Source organism: Chiloscyllium plagiosum, chromosome 3, assembly GCF_004010195.1.
Source record: "Chiloscyllium plagiosum isolate BGI_BamShark_2017 chromosome 3, ASM401019v2, whole genome shotgun sequence".
NCBI classification, from domain to species: Eukaryota; Metazoa; Chordata; class Chondrichthyes; order Orectolobiformes; family Hemiscylliidae; genus Chiloscyllium; species Chiloscyllium plagiosum.
The window spans coordinates 49,906,474-49,921,352 of record NC_057712.1 but is presented as its reverse complement, the minus strand read 5'-3'; the positions used below and the strand labels follow the sequence as shown (position 1 = coordinate 49,921,352).

Below are 14,879 nucleotides of genomic sequence, written 5' to 3'. Positions count from 1 at the left end.
TTGCTGCGGGAAGCCCAACACAACAGCACAAAAGAACGTTTGAAGCGTTTGCAACCACCTTGAGCCAGAAGTGCAGAATTGATGATTCATCTTGGCCTGCAACTGAGGTCCCCAAAGTTATAGATGTCAGTCTTCAGCAATTTTATTCATTCTGTGATATCAAGAAATGGCTCAGGTACAGAAAAGCTATGGACTCTGACAACACCCTGACAATGGTATTAAATACTTGTGTACCAGAATAAGTTTCCAGTGGAGAATATAATACTGATATCTACCTGGCAATGTGAAAAATTTCCCAGATATGTACATACTGTCCATAAAAAGCAGGAAAAAAACATCCATTGCAGCCATCTACTGCCCCATTAGTTTACTCTCAATCATCAAACTGATTGAAGATGTTGTCAACAGTGCTATAAAATGGAACTTACACAGCAATAACCTGCTCACTCATGCTTAGTACGGGTTCTACTGGGACTGCTCAGCTATGACCTCATTAAAGCCTTAGTCGAATCATCATCATGGCAGCGGAATTCCAGAGCTGAGATTTGAGTGACTGTCTTGTAGCCGTGTGCTGCAGAAACGAATGCTCCATGCTTCAATTCAAACTCCTGTAATGTAATGCAATAGATTTCACTGAAATAAAATGTAGAAAGGCTAGTCAATGTATTCCTCTTTGTCCTCAGTGCTTGGAAAATTTATTGGATGACATCCGGATACATTCAAACAGCTTTTCTCATGACTTGTAATTGCAAGTTACTGCACAGTGATTATCAGGCCATTAAAATATTATACAGATAAAAATAATTATTTCTTCCAAGACAAAAACCCTTTCAATTTTTAGAAATAAAATTTTTGACATGCTACATAAATTTAAATATCAAAGATCTTTCTGTGTAATTAGTTCCTGTAATTTCTTTGTTCTAGTAAATTATCATAATTTTCAGAAAATGCCATTTAAGATGCAAGTCATTGAATTCATGAAATTAAAAAAAAACTAAAAATGACTTTCAGTTTCATAATCCACATCATTGAGCTAGTTTTATTGTAGAATTGCAATTTTGCATTGAGTACTAAGGCTACAAGAAATTCAATGCAATAGCTGCCATTGAAATAAATATATATCAGAATAGCCTGTAATAGAATATGTATAAGGTAGATATACTGTGAAATCTTAAAAATATTTTCATGTTGCAGTGCATTCGTTCCTTTGAATGTTCCAATGAACCAGAACTCCACAGAATGGGAAAAAGTGAAACTTTTATTTGAGGAACTGGGAAGCAGCCGTAAGTATAACAATGATTTTATATTGCTACATAAAAGGAATTATTTGCAAGAAATCAGAGGAGATGGGGAGGTTATCATTGGTATATTGTTAGAATCACACTAACCATAAGCATAACCATAACCATTAACATACGAGGAACGGCTGAGGATCCTGGGATTGTATTCATTGGAGTTTAGAAGGTTAAGGGGAGACCTAATAGAAACTTACAAGATAATACATGGCTAGGAAAGGGTGGACGAAAATAAATTGTTTCCGTTAGGCGAAGAGACTAGGACCCGTGGGCACAGCCTTAGAATTAGAGGGGGTAAATTCAGAACAGAAATGCGGAGACATTTCTTCAGCCAGAGAGTGGTGGGCCTGTGGAGTTCATTGCCGCGGACTGCAGTGGAGGCCGGGACGCTAAATAGCTTCAAGGCCAGATTGATAAATTCTTGATGACACAAGGAATTAAGGGCTACGAGAATGCTGGTAAGTGGAGTTGAAATGCCCATCAGCCATGATTAAATGGCCTTACTTCCACTCCTATGTCTTATGGTCTTAAGTCTTAAATACATTCAGATTGTATTATTACATAGTAGTTGAAAAACAGCAGATTGCAGTTGATTATGAACATTTAACTTGTACCTTATTGGTGCAGAAATAACAGGGTCACAGTATTACACTAATTTGCCTTAAAAATACCTAACCCGAAGGATCTGTAACCAGTTTGTGAGATTTAGCATACTCCTATGTTGCTCTCATTGATGAACTGAAGATCTGACGTCTGGTGTGGAATATATGTACCTTTTGTAGCTTCTCACAGTGAAACTGACCCAAAATGGAATGGAAAGGATTTATCCTTTGAAGCCATCACTGAATTTCACCCTTAGTGTGCATGCAGGTTGAAAGTTGATTTGCCATTCACCTTTTTCTATGTCTGTCATGATTTTATAAACTTCGATTAAGCCACCCCTGAGCCTCCTACGGTCTAGGGAAGAAAGTCTCAGCCAATCCAGCCTCTCCTTATAACTCAAACCTTCCAGTCTCTGTAACATTCTTGTAAATCGTTTTGCACACTTTCCAGTGTAATAACATTGTTCCTTTAGCATGGAGACTAGCTTTGTATGCAGTACCCAAATGTGGCCTTACCAATGTCTTGTACAGCTGTAACATTATGTGAGATCTGAATTTGGTATATTGGGAATAAGAAGCCATTAAAGGTTTAAGAGGATAGGAGTAATGGGCATGCAAGACAGTAAAGAACTGGATACAAGCAGTGATATTTTGAGTGAGCTGTTGTTGCAATCCAGAAATCCACTTGTAAAGTGGTGGAACTAGAGTCGACTTTTACACATTTTTCTCATGAGCAGTAATTTACGGAGTTGTATACTAGAAACATACATCTGTTGTATGTTTATGAGGATACAGATAAAGCTTCAGCTAATGTACACCACTTCAATACTACTTCAATATCAAATCGTGATCAAACATTAAATAAAGTAAGTTCTCATTTGATTTTTCTATTTTATTTTGAAATGATGACCATTCAAAATAATGTAGGATTTTTAAAGCAAAGCTGTAGACTTGCAATGCTAACTGAAAATAAATATTCAGATGCTATTCCCTTTAGAATTTACATTGCATGAATAATAAATCTAGTCAAATTAACACTTCTAATGCAGTCCATTGACTGGTACATATGTAAGACAGCAGTGACAATGATGCTGTTTCATGTTTTCATGTGTTTTGAGTGGAGGCACATGTGAAAATGAAAACCCCCCTCTCCTGAGGATCAAAAATAGCTAAATTCTTCAGGTCTGAAAATATGATTCTCACAAGTATGAGTCTTTATTAAACCTCACAACTTTCTAGTCCTGCAACATAGCAATGGCAAATTGTCTTTTATAGGTTTTAGATTAGATTATATTACATTACATTACAGTGTGGAAACAGGCCCTTCGGCCCAACAAGTCCACACCGACCCGCCGAAGCGCAACCCACCCATACCCCTACATTTACCCCTTACGATCACTACGGGCAATTTAGCATGGCCAATTCACCTGACCATCTTTGGACGGTGGGAGGAAACTGGAGCACCCGGAGGAAACCCACGCAGACACGGGGAGAACGTGCAAACTCCACACAATCTGTCGCCTGAGGCGGGAACTGAACCCGGGTCTCTGGTGCTGTGAGGCAGCAGTGCTAACCACTGTGCCACCGTGCCGCCTTATGGAATATTTGAAAAGTATTATCATGAGTTGCAGAGTGCCTATTACTGCGATCATAGCGAAATTAACTTTAGACAGGACTGCAGCTCTTGCAGAACGAGACTTGAACACATTGACATTGGCTCCAGCTTTAACCATGATGAGATTTATCCATTTAGCTGTAATGACTGTGGCCACCAATTTTTGTAGATTTCTGAAACTTGCAAAATGGTATTTAGATTAGATTAGATTACATTACAGTGTGGAAACAGGCCCTTCGGCCCAACAAGTTCACACCGACCCGCCGAAGCGCAACCCACCCATACCCCTACATTCACCCCTTACCTAACACTACAGGCAATTTAGCATGGCCAATTCACCTAACCTGCACATCTTTGGATTGTGGGAGGAAACCGGAGCACCCGGAGGAAACCCACGCAGACACGGGGAGAACGTGCAAACTCCACACAGTCAGTCGTCTGAGGCGGGAATTGAACCGGGGTCTCTGGTGCTGTGAGGCAGCAGTGCTAACCACCGTGCCACTCACTGTTTGAAAATGTTCTGTCCTAAATCAAATATTCTAACAGATACATACACATGCTGATATGTGCATTCTCAACATAAGTTTATAACCTGTTTCTCTTAGTTTGCTTTGCCTCAAAAAATATTTTGTATCTAATAGGTATACAATTTGTTGCCATTTTGCAGACATACCTGTTTTCATTAACACTTCTTAAAGGTTAAGTAATGAAACACGCAAAGTATTCATAGGTAGTCTAGCACGGGCTTTACATTACACATAGTGTTATCGCTTGACTGTGAAGGTTCCTGGTTATACGGACCTCTGTTAAAAGGAGCAACTAGGCTTATGAACCCAAAATGTGCCTATCTGACAATGCAACAAAAGATAAAGCTGACTTTGTTGTGTTCGTGGCAAGGTAACAAAGTCTGTGCAAAGAGATTTGCAATACAGACTCTACATGTTTTCTTGTTGGATTAATTTATTGCCTACTACACAAATCCATCCTTGGCTTGCTGTAAATTGATTTCAATTTTTCTGTAGCAGGCAAAAGATGATAAATACATGGAAGCGATAGCTTTGTCAGGTGATTGAAAAAGCACTTGTTGTCATGGTGCTAGAGTTTGGTAGCCAAGAAACAATTTTCTACCTGTGCATTTAAATGTGATACACTACCAGAAGGATATAGAGGTTTTAGAGAGGTTATAGAAAAGGATTAACAGGATGTTGCCTGGTTCAGAGGATATTAGCTATGAGGAGAGATTAGACCAACTTTGTTTGATCTTACTTGAATGCCAGAGGCTGGGGGAGCGATTGATAGAAATTTACAAAATTACGAGAGGCATAGATAGAATGGATAGTCAAGAGTCTTTTTCCCCAAGGTAGAAATGTCGATTACTAGGGGTAAGTTTCAGGTAAAAGGGCAAAAGTTAAAGGAGATATGAGAGGCAAGGTTTTTACACAGAGAGTGGGAAGTGCCTAGAATATGCTGCCAGAGGACGTATTTGAAGCAGACTGAAAGGCAACATTTAAGACACAACATGACAGATGCATGAATAGGCAAGGAATAGAAGGATATGGACAGCATGGAGACAACAGTTATTTAGTTAAGAAAGGTGTTAAATGTTGGCGCAGGCTGAGTGGGCCTGTGCCTTTGCTGTACTGTTTTTTGTTCTTTGCCTTTTATAAAAGGTGAGCATCTGATTTCCCATACAAATGACATAACTGTTGGAAAGCAGTCCCATGCAGCTTTTGTACAAGTTATTCATTGAATTTCTTTCATTTAAATTTATTAATTTTTCTATTTCACATATTTTTCTAAACAATTTGATGAGAGCTGTTATTGCACCCCACTTTAGCAGGTGAGACTTAAACCCGGACCTCTTAGTCGAGGGGTGTCACAAGAGGGCCAAAGGTGGTACTACACACCCTTGGTACCCGTGGGACTTGAACTGGCTTAGAGGCAGGGACACTACCATGTGCCACATGAAGGCCACTCAATTTCCTTAATTGTAATTAACTTATTTTTCTAATCAACCTGTCCAGAGATGTTACGCACCTTTGGAGCAGGTGGGACTTGAACCTCTTGGTCTAATTGTAGGGACACTACTACTGCATCACAAGAAAGCCCTTCAATGTCTTTGATTTAGATTAGATTAGATTAGATTAGATTAGATTACAGTGTGGAAACAGGCCCTTCGGCCCAACAAGTCCACACCGACCCGCCGAAGCGCAACCCACCCATACCCCTACATTTACCCCTTACCTAACACTACGGGCAATTTAGTATGGCCAATTCACCTGACCCTGCACATCTTTGGACTGTGGGAGGAAACCGGAGCACCCGGAGGAAACCCACGAAGACACGGGGAGAACGTGCAAACTCCACACAGTCAGTCGCCTGAGGCGGGAATTGAACCCGGGTCCCTGGCGCTGTGAGGCAGCAGTGCTATCCACTGTGCCACCGTGCCGCCCACCAACAACTTGGTTTAAGACACCTGCCAAACTTCTTTCAGTTGCACTCAAGTCTTTAGATAGGCATCATTTCCAGCAAATTGGCTGGTTCATTGCATGCCTGTGATTTTTTTCCCTTCCAATACTGATTGTATATGCCATTGCAGTAATGTTATGAAGTTGCATGGCAAAATGTATATGACCAGTTGTTGTACAAAGATTTATAAAGTAACTGAAGCATCAGTAATTTTCAGTAATTAATTTCAGTTCTTTCTGCTTATGCTTTCTCCAGTGTGTATGGCACCCCATCCAATGCTGGAAGCAACATTTTTATGCACTCATCATCACTATTATGAACTGCAGTTTGTTATTGTCAGACTTGATAAGTTAGCCCAAGTTAGATCATTGCGAGCTGGAGGGGAAAGAATAATTCTTATCAAAATGCCTTTTGTTTTTTTTTTCAAAGCCTAAATTTTTGATTCTTTATCAGTCTCTTGTAATGCAATGGTATTGCATACTAAGAAGGCAGGTATTAATTTACCAGTGACAGATATAACGGATTCTATTGTTAATGAATTTAAGGACAACAAGCCTTTGTGAGAAAAGCACATTTCCTGAGATTTTGCTTCAATGAGACTGATTTGCATCATGGAGAAATGCAGTATTAATCATCACAAAATACTAGAAAAAAAATCTTTGGGCAAAGAGGACTAGGCAAGCAGTATAGGAATCCCCTTTGGCCATGCCTCTGAAAAACAGATGCACCGCTTTGGATGTTGTTGAGAGGAGTTGCCTCTTGGGGAAAACAGCAGCAGCCAAATTCCTGGCACCATGGTTGGCTCTGCTGCACAGGGAATGAACAAGAAGTCTGAAAATGCAATAGTCGTAAGGGCTTCACTTGTAAGGGGAATAGATAGAAATGTTTCAGTGGCTGAAAATGAGACTGGAGGATTGGATGTTGCTTCCCTGGTGGTAGGGTCAAGAGTTCCAGAGTGGCTGCAGGACATTTGAAGGGGGATAATGAATAGCCAGTTGTTGTGGTACACATTGGTTCCAATGACATAATTAGAAAAAAGGATGAGGTCCTAAAAGCAGAATATTGGGAGTTAGGAACTAGCTGAAAGGTTGGACTCAAAGGTGGTGATCTCAGAATTATTACCAGTGCCGCATGCTAGTCAGTAGAAATAGCAGGATCCGACAGATGAATATGTGACTAAAGAGGAGGAGAGTTTCAGAATCCTGGGGCACTGGGACTGGTTCTGGGAGAGGTGCAAACAGTACAGTCCAGACACGTTACACTTGGTCAAGGCTGAGACTGATACCCAAGGCGAGGGGGGGAGAGTCTTTGTTACAGTGTTGGGGAGGGTTTGAACTAAATTGAGAGAGGATTTGGAACCTATGCAAGGAGTCTGAGGAAGGGGAATCGAGAAGAAGAACAAAAGACAGAAAGGGGAATAAGAAAAGTGAAAAACAGAGGAATCAAAGGCCAGAATCAAGCAAGGCCACAGTAAAAAATATAGGAATAATAGAAACAGCACAAAAAAGTCAAAGCTTGAAGCTTTGTGCTTGAATGCACAGAACATTTGAAATAAGATGAGTGAATTAATCATGCAAATAGCTGTAAGCGGTATGATTTGTTTGGGATCATAAACACATAACTGCAGGGCGACCAGGGAGGGGAACTGAACATCCAGAAAGTATTTGGTAGGACAGACAAAAAGGAAATGGCGATGGAGTTCCAATTCTGGTTAATGCGGTTAGAAACATGATATTGAGGACAGATATTAGCTCAGGTAATATAGAATAAGTGTGGATAGAATTGAGAAAAGCATTACAGATAGTATATCGAACACCAAATTGTAGTGGTGATATTGGGAATGGCATTAAACAGGAAATCAGAGATGCAAGTAACAAAGAAATATTCGTAATTATGTATGACTTTAATCTGCATGTAGGTTGGGCATGTCAGATTAGTCACAATACCATAGAGGAAGAATTCCTGGAATGTACACAGGATGGTTTATTGAACCAATACTTTGAATAACCAGCTAGAGAACAGGCCATCTTAGATTGGATATTATGTGGTGAGAAAGGAATTATTAGTAATGTAGTGTGAAAGACCCCTTGGAGATAAGTGACGATAATAAGGTAGAATTCTTCATTAAGATGGAATGTGAAGTTATTGATTCTGAGACTAGGATCCTGAATTTTAATAAGGGGCACTACAAAGTTGTGAATTGATTGATGGATTGTGAAATCTTACTGAAAGGAATTACAGTGAATAGACAATGGCATACATTCAAAGAGCAAATGGGTGCACTACAAAAGTTGTTTATTCCTGTCTGACGCAAAACTGCAAAGAGAACAATGGCCAAGCTATGACTTATGAGGGACATTAGCGATAGTATTCGGTGCAAAAAGAGGCATACAAATTGGCAAGTAAAAACAATGGATTTATGGATTGGGAATAGTTGAGAAGTCAGCACAGGAGGTTGATTAAGAATGGGAAAATAGAGTATGAGAGTAAGTTTGCAGGAAATGTAAGAATGTACACCCAGAGAGTGATGAACCTGTGGAATTGACTCCCACAGAAAGCGTTTGAGGTCAAAAGATTGTGCTTTCAAGGAGGTAGAAATAGTTCTTGTGGCTAAAGGGATCAAAGGCTATGGGGGAGATGGGATTATGATATTGAAGTAAATGATTATCCGTGATCATAATGAATGTCAAAACAGTTTCAAGGAATCAAATGGCCTACTTCTGCTCCTTGTTTCTAAGCTGAAACTAAGATTGGACAGTACTTAGTTGCTCTGACTGTATCCATTGCTCTCTGCTTCCTTTTGACAACCATTAAGGTGCCATCTACATTTACCACACAACTTTGTGAAAACACATGATCCTGAGGTCAGCTCATTTGGTAATGCTGTAAAGTGCCATGATGCTGTTTCCATCTTGATTTTATTTATTTTCCATGTTGACTTCCAATTTCCTTGGTATAGTATACATCTCTGAGGCCATAAAGCAGACCATATTGAGGAATTGTACAGTAGTATCTAACCTGCCAATTCTAAAGTGTGTAGGTTTGTTCAGATTTGATCTAGAATCTTAAGATCGGTTGTCTATTTCTTTCTGTGTAAAATTACTTGAGACAAAGTCTCCATGTGTTAACATAGTTTTTTCAATCACACTATATCAAAGACTATAAATTTCCTCATTCCTAGCTTAAATTTCTTTGCTGCTCAAAGCAGTTTAAAATCTTACTTCACTGGATCAATACATTTAAATTCTGACTCATATTAAGAAATAATGTTTGAGCTGGTTTGATTGGATGCTGTAGTTTCCCAAACATCTTTATTGTTGATTAAGCAACCTCTCGTATTTCAGTTATGACATGAAATAAGACAATACACTTTCATTTATTTATTTGAGATGTAGGATAATTCAGTCTCAGCTCTTGTCTTTCTGACAGTTGACAAATGGCAAGTGTTTGCCATGTTTAAACCTTTGGGCGATTCTATCCCTGTCCAGGCTTGTTCTGCAGATATTGTGAGGGGTTGAGGTAGCACTTGGTTCTAAAATAGGGCTGACGTATTTTTCCCTATGCATGGTACCTATGCAGCATCCTGGTGCTTCTGACAAAGAAAAGGCCTGCTTTACATTGTCTGCTGAGATATTACAATATGTATTGCACTGTGGTTTAAACTAGGTGCAGTTTCTTGGTGCGCTTTTGGCTTTTGTTCCTTGTTCGTTATCTTCATGTTCTTATAGAAATCAGTTTTGACCTGCTACTTCTCTTTACAAAACAGCATAAGTTTTAAGGAATTAAATTATTAAGTTATCAATGATGGCAGGACAGATGGATGCGTCAAGTCAGCAGTATCTGTGAACCCCTGGTTTTACCATTGTGGTTCAGAACAGCAAGTGTTTGAATGTGCAACTTTGGCTCAGAGTTAATGAACTGGATGCTGAATTATTCACATTGTGTTGCACCAGGGAGGAGGAAAGTCACCTAGATTTTTGGACAAAGGAGCAATAATTCTTCTTGGAGTAAGGACTTCTGATTTGTGATCTTTCTGATTTTCAGTGGTCAGAGAGAAGTGGGTTTAAATGTGATTGAGGAAAGTAAAGGGACCAGAGGACAGGAATGTCAGGCTGTGCAGTTGTCCAATTGGTTTCCGGTTCTCTTAGCATGTGTGAATGAGAGCAAGGGCTGTAGGGTGGATGAACAAACAGGCCATGATATGGTAGTAAGTGTAGCTATTCAAATTAGAGAGCAACAAGGAATGTAATAGTAGTAATAGATGGTATACTGAAGTGGCTTGGCATTATTCTCTTCAGCAAAGTGTAGAAGTCCAGATGCTGTGCGACCTGCCCAGTGCCAGAGTTCATGACATCTGCTGAGAGCTGGAAAGAACTTGAAATGGGAGGGGAAGCAAACAGTGGTTGTGATCCATGGAAGAGGAACCAAAGACATGGCTAGAATTGGAAAGATATTCTACATGAGGAGCTAGTCACTAAATTTAAAGGCAGTACCTCAAAAGTTGTAATATCCAGATTACTATCAGAGCTGCATGTATTTTGCAAAGGTTACAATGTATTAGAGAGATGAATACATGGCTTGAAGACTGATTTGAGAGAAGTGGATTCTGGTTCATGGGCTACTGGCACCATTACTGGAGAAAGTGGGGCGATATCATGAGGAATATCTGTTGTCTACCTGAACCATTCTGGGCCATTGTTTTTGTAAACTACATTTGTAGGGAAATAGAGGGGATTTTGAATTAATTTCTGGGGCAAGGGATTAAAAGTGAAAATGTGTGGTTTATCAGAGAGCAGAGATAAGGTAGGAGAGGAAAGTAGTAATACTAATTGCATCCACACTGTCCATTATAGTAGGATGTTTCGAGGGTGGCAAATGTTATTCCCTTGTTCAAAGAAAGGGAGTAAGGACATCACTGAGAATTACAGTCTAGTCCAATTATTGGAGCAAATTATTGGAGAGGATTATGAGAGACAGGATTTATGATTTTTTGGAAAAGCATAGCTTGATTAGAGATAGTTAGCTTTGTGAGGGACAGGTCATGCCTCTCAAACTTTGCTGAATTCTTTGAGGATGTGACAAAACACATTGATGAAGGTAGAGTAGTGGATGTGCTGTAAATGGATTTTACCAAGGCGTTTGATAAGATAAGTTCATTCAGAAAGTAAGAAAGCATAGGATACAGGAAAATCAGGTTGTCTGGATAAAGCATTGCCTGGCCCAGAGAAGACCGGGTGATGGTAGATGGAAAGTATTCAGCCTGGAGCTCGTGACCAGTGGTGTTCTGCCGGGATCTGTTTTGGGGCCTCTGCTCTTCATGATTTTTATAAATGACTTGGATGAGAAGGATTGACAGGCCAGATGTTCCAAGTGGAATCATGCATCATTTAGATCAATCACTGTTACAAAATGACAACAGATTTAATTTAAGCCTCCTGTATCCCATTCTCTGCTTCGGTAGTGAGATCTGATTCTTCAGTTTGCTGAAAACTAACTGCTATTGCAATCGGGGGTATTCAGATAGATGGCCAAGATATTGCAATCATGCCACCATGGCAAATTAAGGTAGCAAATGATAATTCTGGATTCTTCCAAATTTGTAATTTTGTTTTTGTAATAAGCTTTATTTTTGAACGTTATCCTTTCATAATAAACCTGATGGAGTGTTTTAACATGGTATTTTCAGGCTTTTAATCTTTTGTAGAATACAACAGAAAATGCTGCACATATTGTGCAGGTCTGCCAGCATTTTCAGAAAGATAAACTGTCAATATTTTAGGAGAATTATTTTTTGCAGGATATTTAGTTTTCTTTTAATGCTTTTATTAGCTGGGTTACTCCATACAAATTGAAATATTGTATATTTTTCAATTGTTTACTTTCCACTAACATGACCAGCTACAGGGGCAGTCTCTGTAACTGCAGGAAATTTACTTTTAAAACTGTAGAGTGAAAACTAAAATAAAGCTGCTGTTTCTAGCTAATATATTTATTGTTATGTATTTTGTTTGCAGATGGTTTGGCTGCGTTGTCTTTTTCCATAAGCACCTTAACCTTGATTGGTATGCTCGCAGTAATAACTTACACAGTAAGTAAAAGTGACTGTGACTTGCTGCCTCATTAACATTTTATTTGATGTCTTGAGTTTGCAGAGATGGTATGAGGTACAATTCGGATTGGGATGGGGACAACAAAAGGCTTTGGGAATGAGTGAGGGTGGCACAATTTGGCATTAGTTAGCATGAAGAGTTTCCAAAAGCTTCCTGAATTTAAAATAAAAATTGGTATTGTGAACATCGAACTTGTGCTAGTGTGTGTGTTTGACAAGAAAGGTGAGGTTTCTTTCTATTTAATGGATGCAGCAACGAATGCAACTTTTGAATGAATTGTTTGTCTTGGTTAGTCATCAGTGAAGTATACTTAAGTCTGAATTATCCTCAGGAATATATGCTATTAATTCATTTAGAGGCAGTCCATAATGGTAAAGGCTTAATGATACTGAACATACATACTGACTCCTGTTCTTTCACATATTGTGGGCATATCATTGCCATGACATGCTATTTTAGCAGTGGAACACTTTTAATAAAAAGGTGTACTGCAGCAATCAAATTATTTGGTCATTTTGCACATCAAATTATTTGGTCATTTTACATGCAAACACACTTTTTTTTCTTCCGTGAATGACACCCCACATAGAAGGTTATAGAAAACAAGAAAAACTTTTAGGATCTGATTTTTCAGAACATAATTTCTGCACCTGCTGGTCCTCGTTCATCCATAAGACCATAACACACAGGAGCAGAATTAGACCATCGATCCATCATGTCTGTTTTGCTATCTGATCATACATGAAGAGTTTCTCAACCCTATTGTCCTAATTTCTCCCTGTAACATTTGATCCCTTTACTAATCAGGAACATATCTATCTATGTCTTAAATACAGTCTATGACTTGGCCTCCACAGCCTTCAGTGGCAATGAGTTCCAAGAATTCACCACCCGTTGGCTGAAGAAATACCTCCTTATCTCAGTTCTAAAGGGTTGTCCCCTCAGTCCGAAGTTGTTGCCTCAGGTCCTAGTCTCTCCTACTTGTGGAAACATCATCTCCACCCTCCTCTATTCAGGCCTCTTAGTATTCTGCAATTTTCATTGGGATTCTCCCCTCATTCTTCTAAACTCCATTAAGAACAGACTTGGAGTCCTCAACCAGTTCTTGTACGACATGCTCTTCATTCCCAGGATCATTCTTGTGACCCTCCTCTGGATCTTCTCTGATGCCAGCAATTGTTCTTTCCTAAAAACACAAGGCACTGTTCAAAATGCAGTCTAACAACTTCAGCAGTACCCCGCTGCTCATGTATTCTACCCTTCTCAAAATAAATGCTAACATTGCATTTGCCTTCCTAACTACGTACTGAATCTGCATGTTAACCTTAAGACGTTCCTGAACGAGGACTCCTTTGTCCTTCAGATTTTTGAAGCATATGCCCATTGTATTTCATCTGCTATTTATTTGCCCATTCTCCTTCCCTGTCCAATTCCTTCTGCCGCCTCCCCACCTTTTCGGCACTATTCTGTCCCTCCTATCTTTGTGTCATCTGCAAACTCAGCCACAATGCTGTCATGTCCTTTATCCAGCTCGTTGATGTGTTACATGAACAATTGTGCTCCCAATACTGGCCCCTATGGAACTACACTAGTTTTCAAAAAGACCCCATCATCTCCACACTCTGCCTTGTGTTGGTGAGCCAAATCTCTAGCCATGCCAACACTTTTCCCCAAACACCATGGGCTCTTATTTAGCACTTCAGTGTACTACCTTGTCAAAAGCCTTTTTGAAATTCAAATAGAACACATCCACTGTGGAATGTTGTTATTTTCCTATTAACATACACTTCACAATTAAGGAAAGGATGTGTATCATATGCAACATTTCTTAGAAAGGAATAAACTGTATGAAAACCCAACTATTCTTTGACAAGTGTGAGACAAATAGCAAAGAAATATTGGGTACCGAACCAGGCCAGGTGTTAGAATTAGAGGTAGGTGAGCACTTTGGGGATAGTGACCATAATTCGGTGATTTTTACTCTCGGGATGGGAGGGGATAAGTGTGTACTACAGGGCAAGAGTTATAGCTGGGGTAAGGGAAATTATGATGCGGTGAGGCATGACTTAGGATGTGTGGCTTGGAAAAGTAGACTCCAAGGCAAGAGTATAAATGATATGTGGAGCTTGTTCAAGGACCAACTATTGAGTGTCCTTGATAATTATGTACCTGACAGGCAGGGAGGAAAGGGTCGTGCGAGGGAGCCGTGGTTTAATAAGGAATTGGAATCCCTTGTTAAATGGAAGAGGGCGGCCTATCTCAAGATGAGACGTGAAGGTTCAATTGGGGCGATTGAGAGTTATAGGGTAGCCAGGAAGGACCTGAAGAGAGAGCTAAGAGCAGCAAGGAGGGGACATGAAAGGTCCTTAGTCGGTAGGATTAGGGAAAACCCTAAGGCTTTCTATAGGTATGTTAGGAATAAAAGAATGACTAGGGTAGGAATAGGTCCAGTCAAGGATAGTAGTGGGAAGTTGCGTGTGGAGGCGGAAGAGATTGGGGAGACACTGAATGAATACTTTTCTTCAGTATTTACTCAGGAACAGGGCATTGTCGTCGATGCGAACACTGAGTCACAAATAAGTAGAATGGATGGCTTTGAGGTATATAGAGAAGAGGTGTTGGAAATCCTGGAAAAGGTGAAAATAGATAAGTCCCCTGGGCCTGATGGCATTTATCCTAGGATTCTCTGGGAAGCAAGGGAGGAGATTGCAGAGCCATTGGCCTTGATTTTTATGTCCTCTTTGTCTACAGGAGTAGTCCCAGAAGACAGGAGGATAGCAAATGTGGT

General features: G+C 39.8%; 1 protein-coding gene across 1 annotated transcript in view; it reads left to right on the top strand.

Moving 5' to 3' along the window:
- lmbrd1 (LMBR1 domain containing 1) overlaps positions 1–14,879 on the top strand; it is a 273,681-nt gene that overhangs the window by 129,928 nt on the left and 128,874 nt on the right. Inside the window, exons 6-7 of the mRNA XM_043681689.1 lie at positions 1,195–1,283; positions 11,996–12,069. Of these exons, the coding sequence (XP_043537624.1) occupies positions 1,195–1,283; positions 11,996–12,069 (163 nt within the window). The remainder of the gene's footprint in view (positions 1–1,194; positions 1,284–11,995; positions 12,070–14,879) is intronic.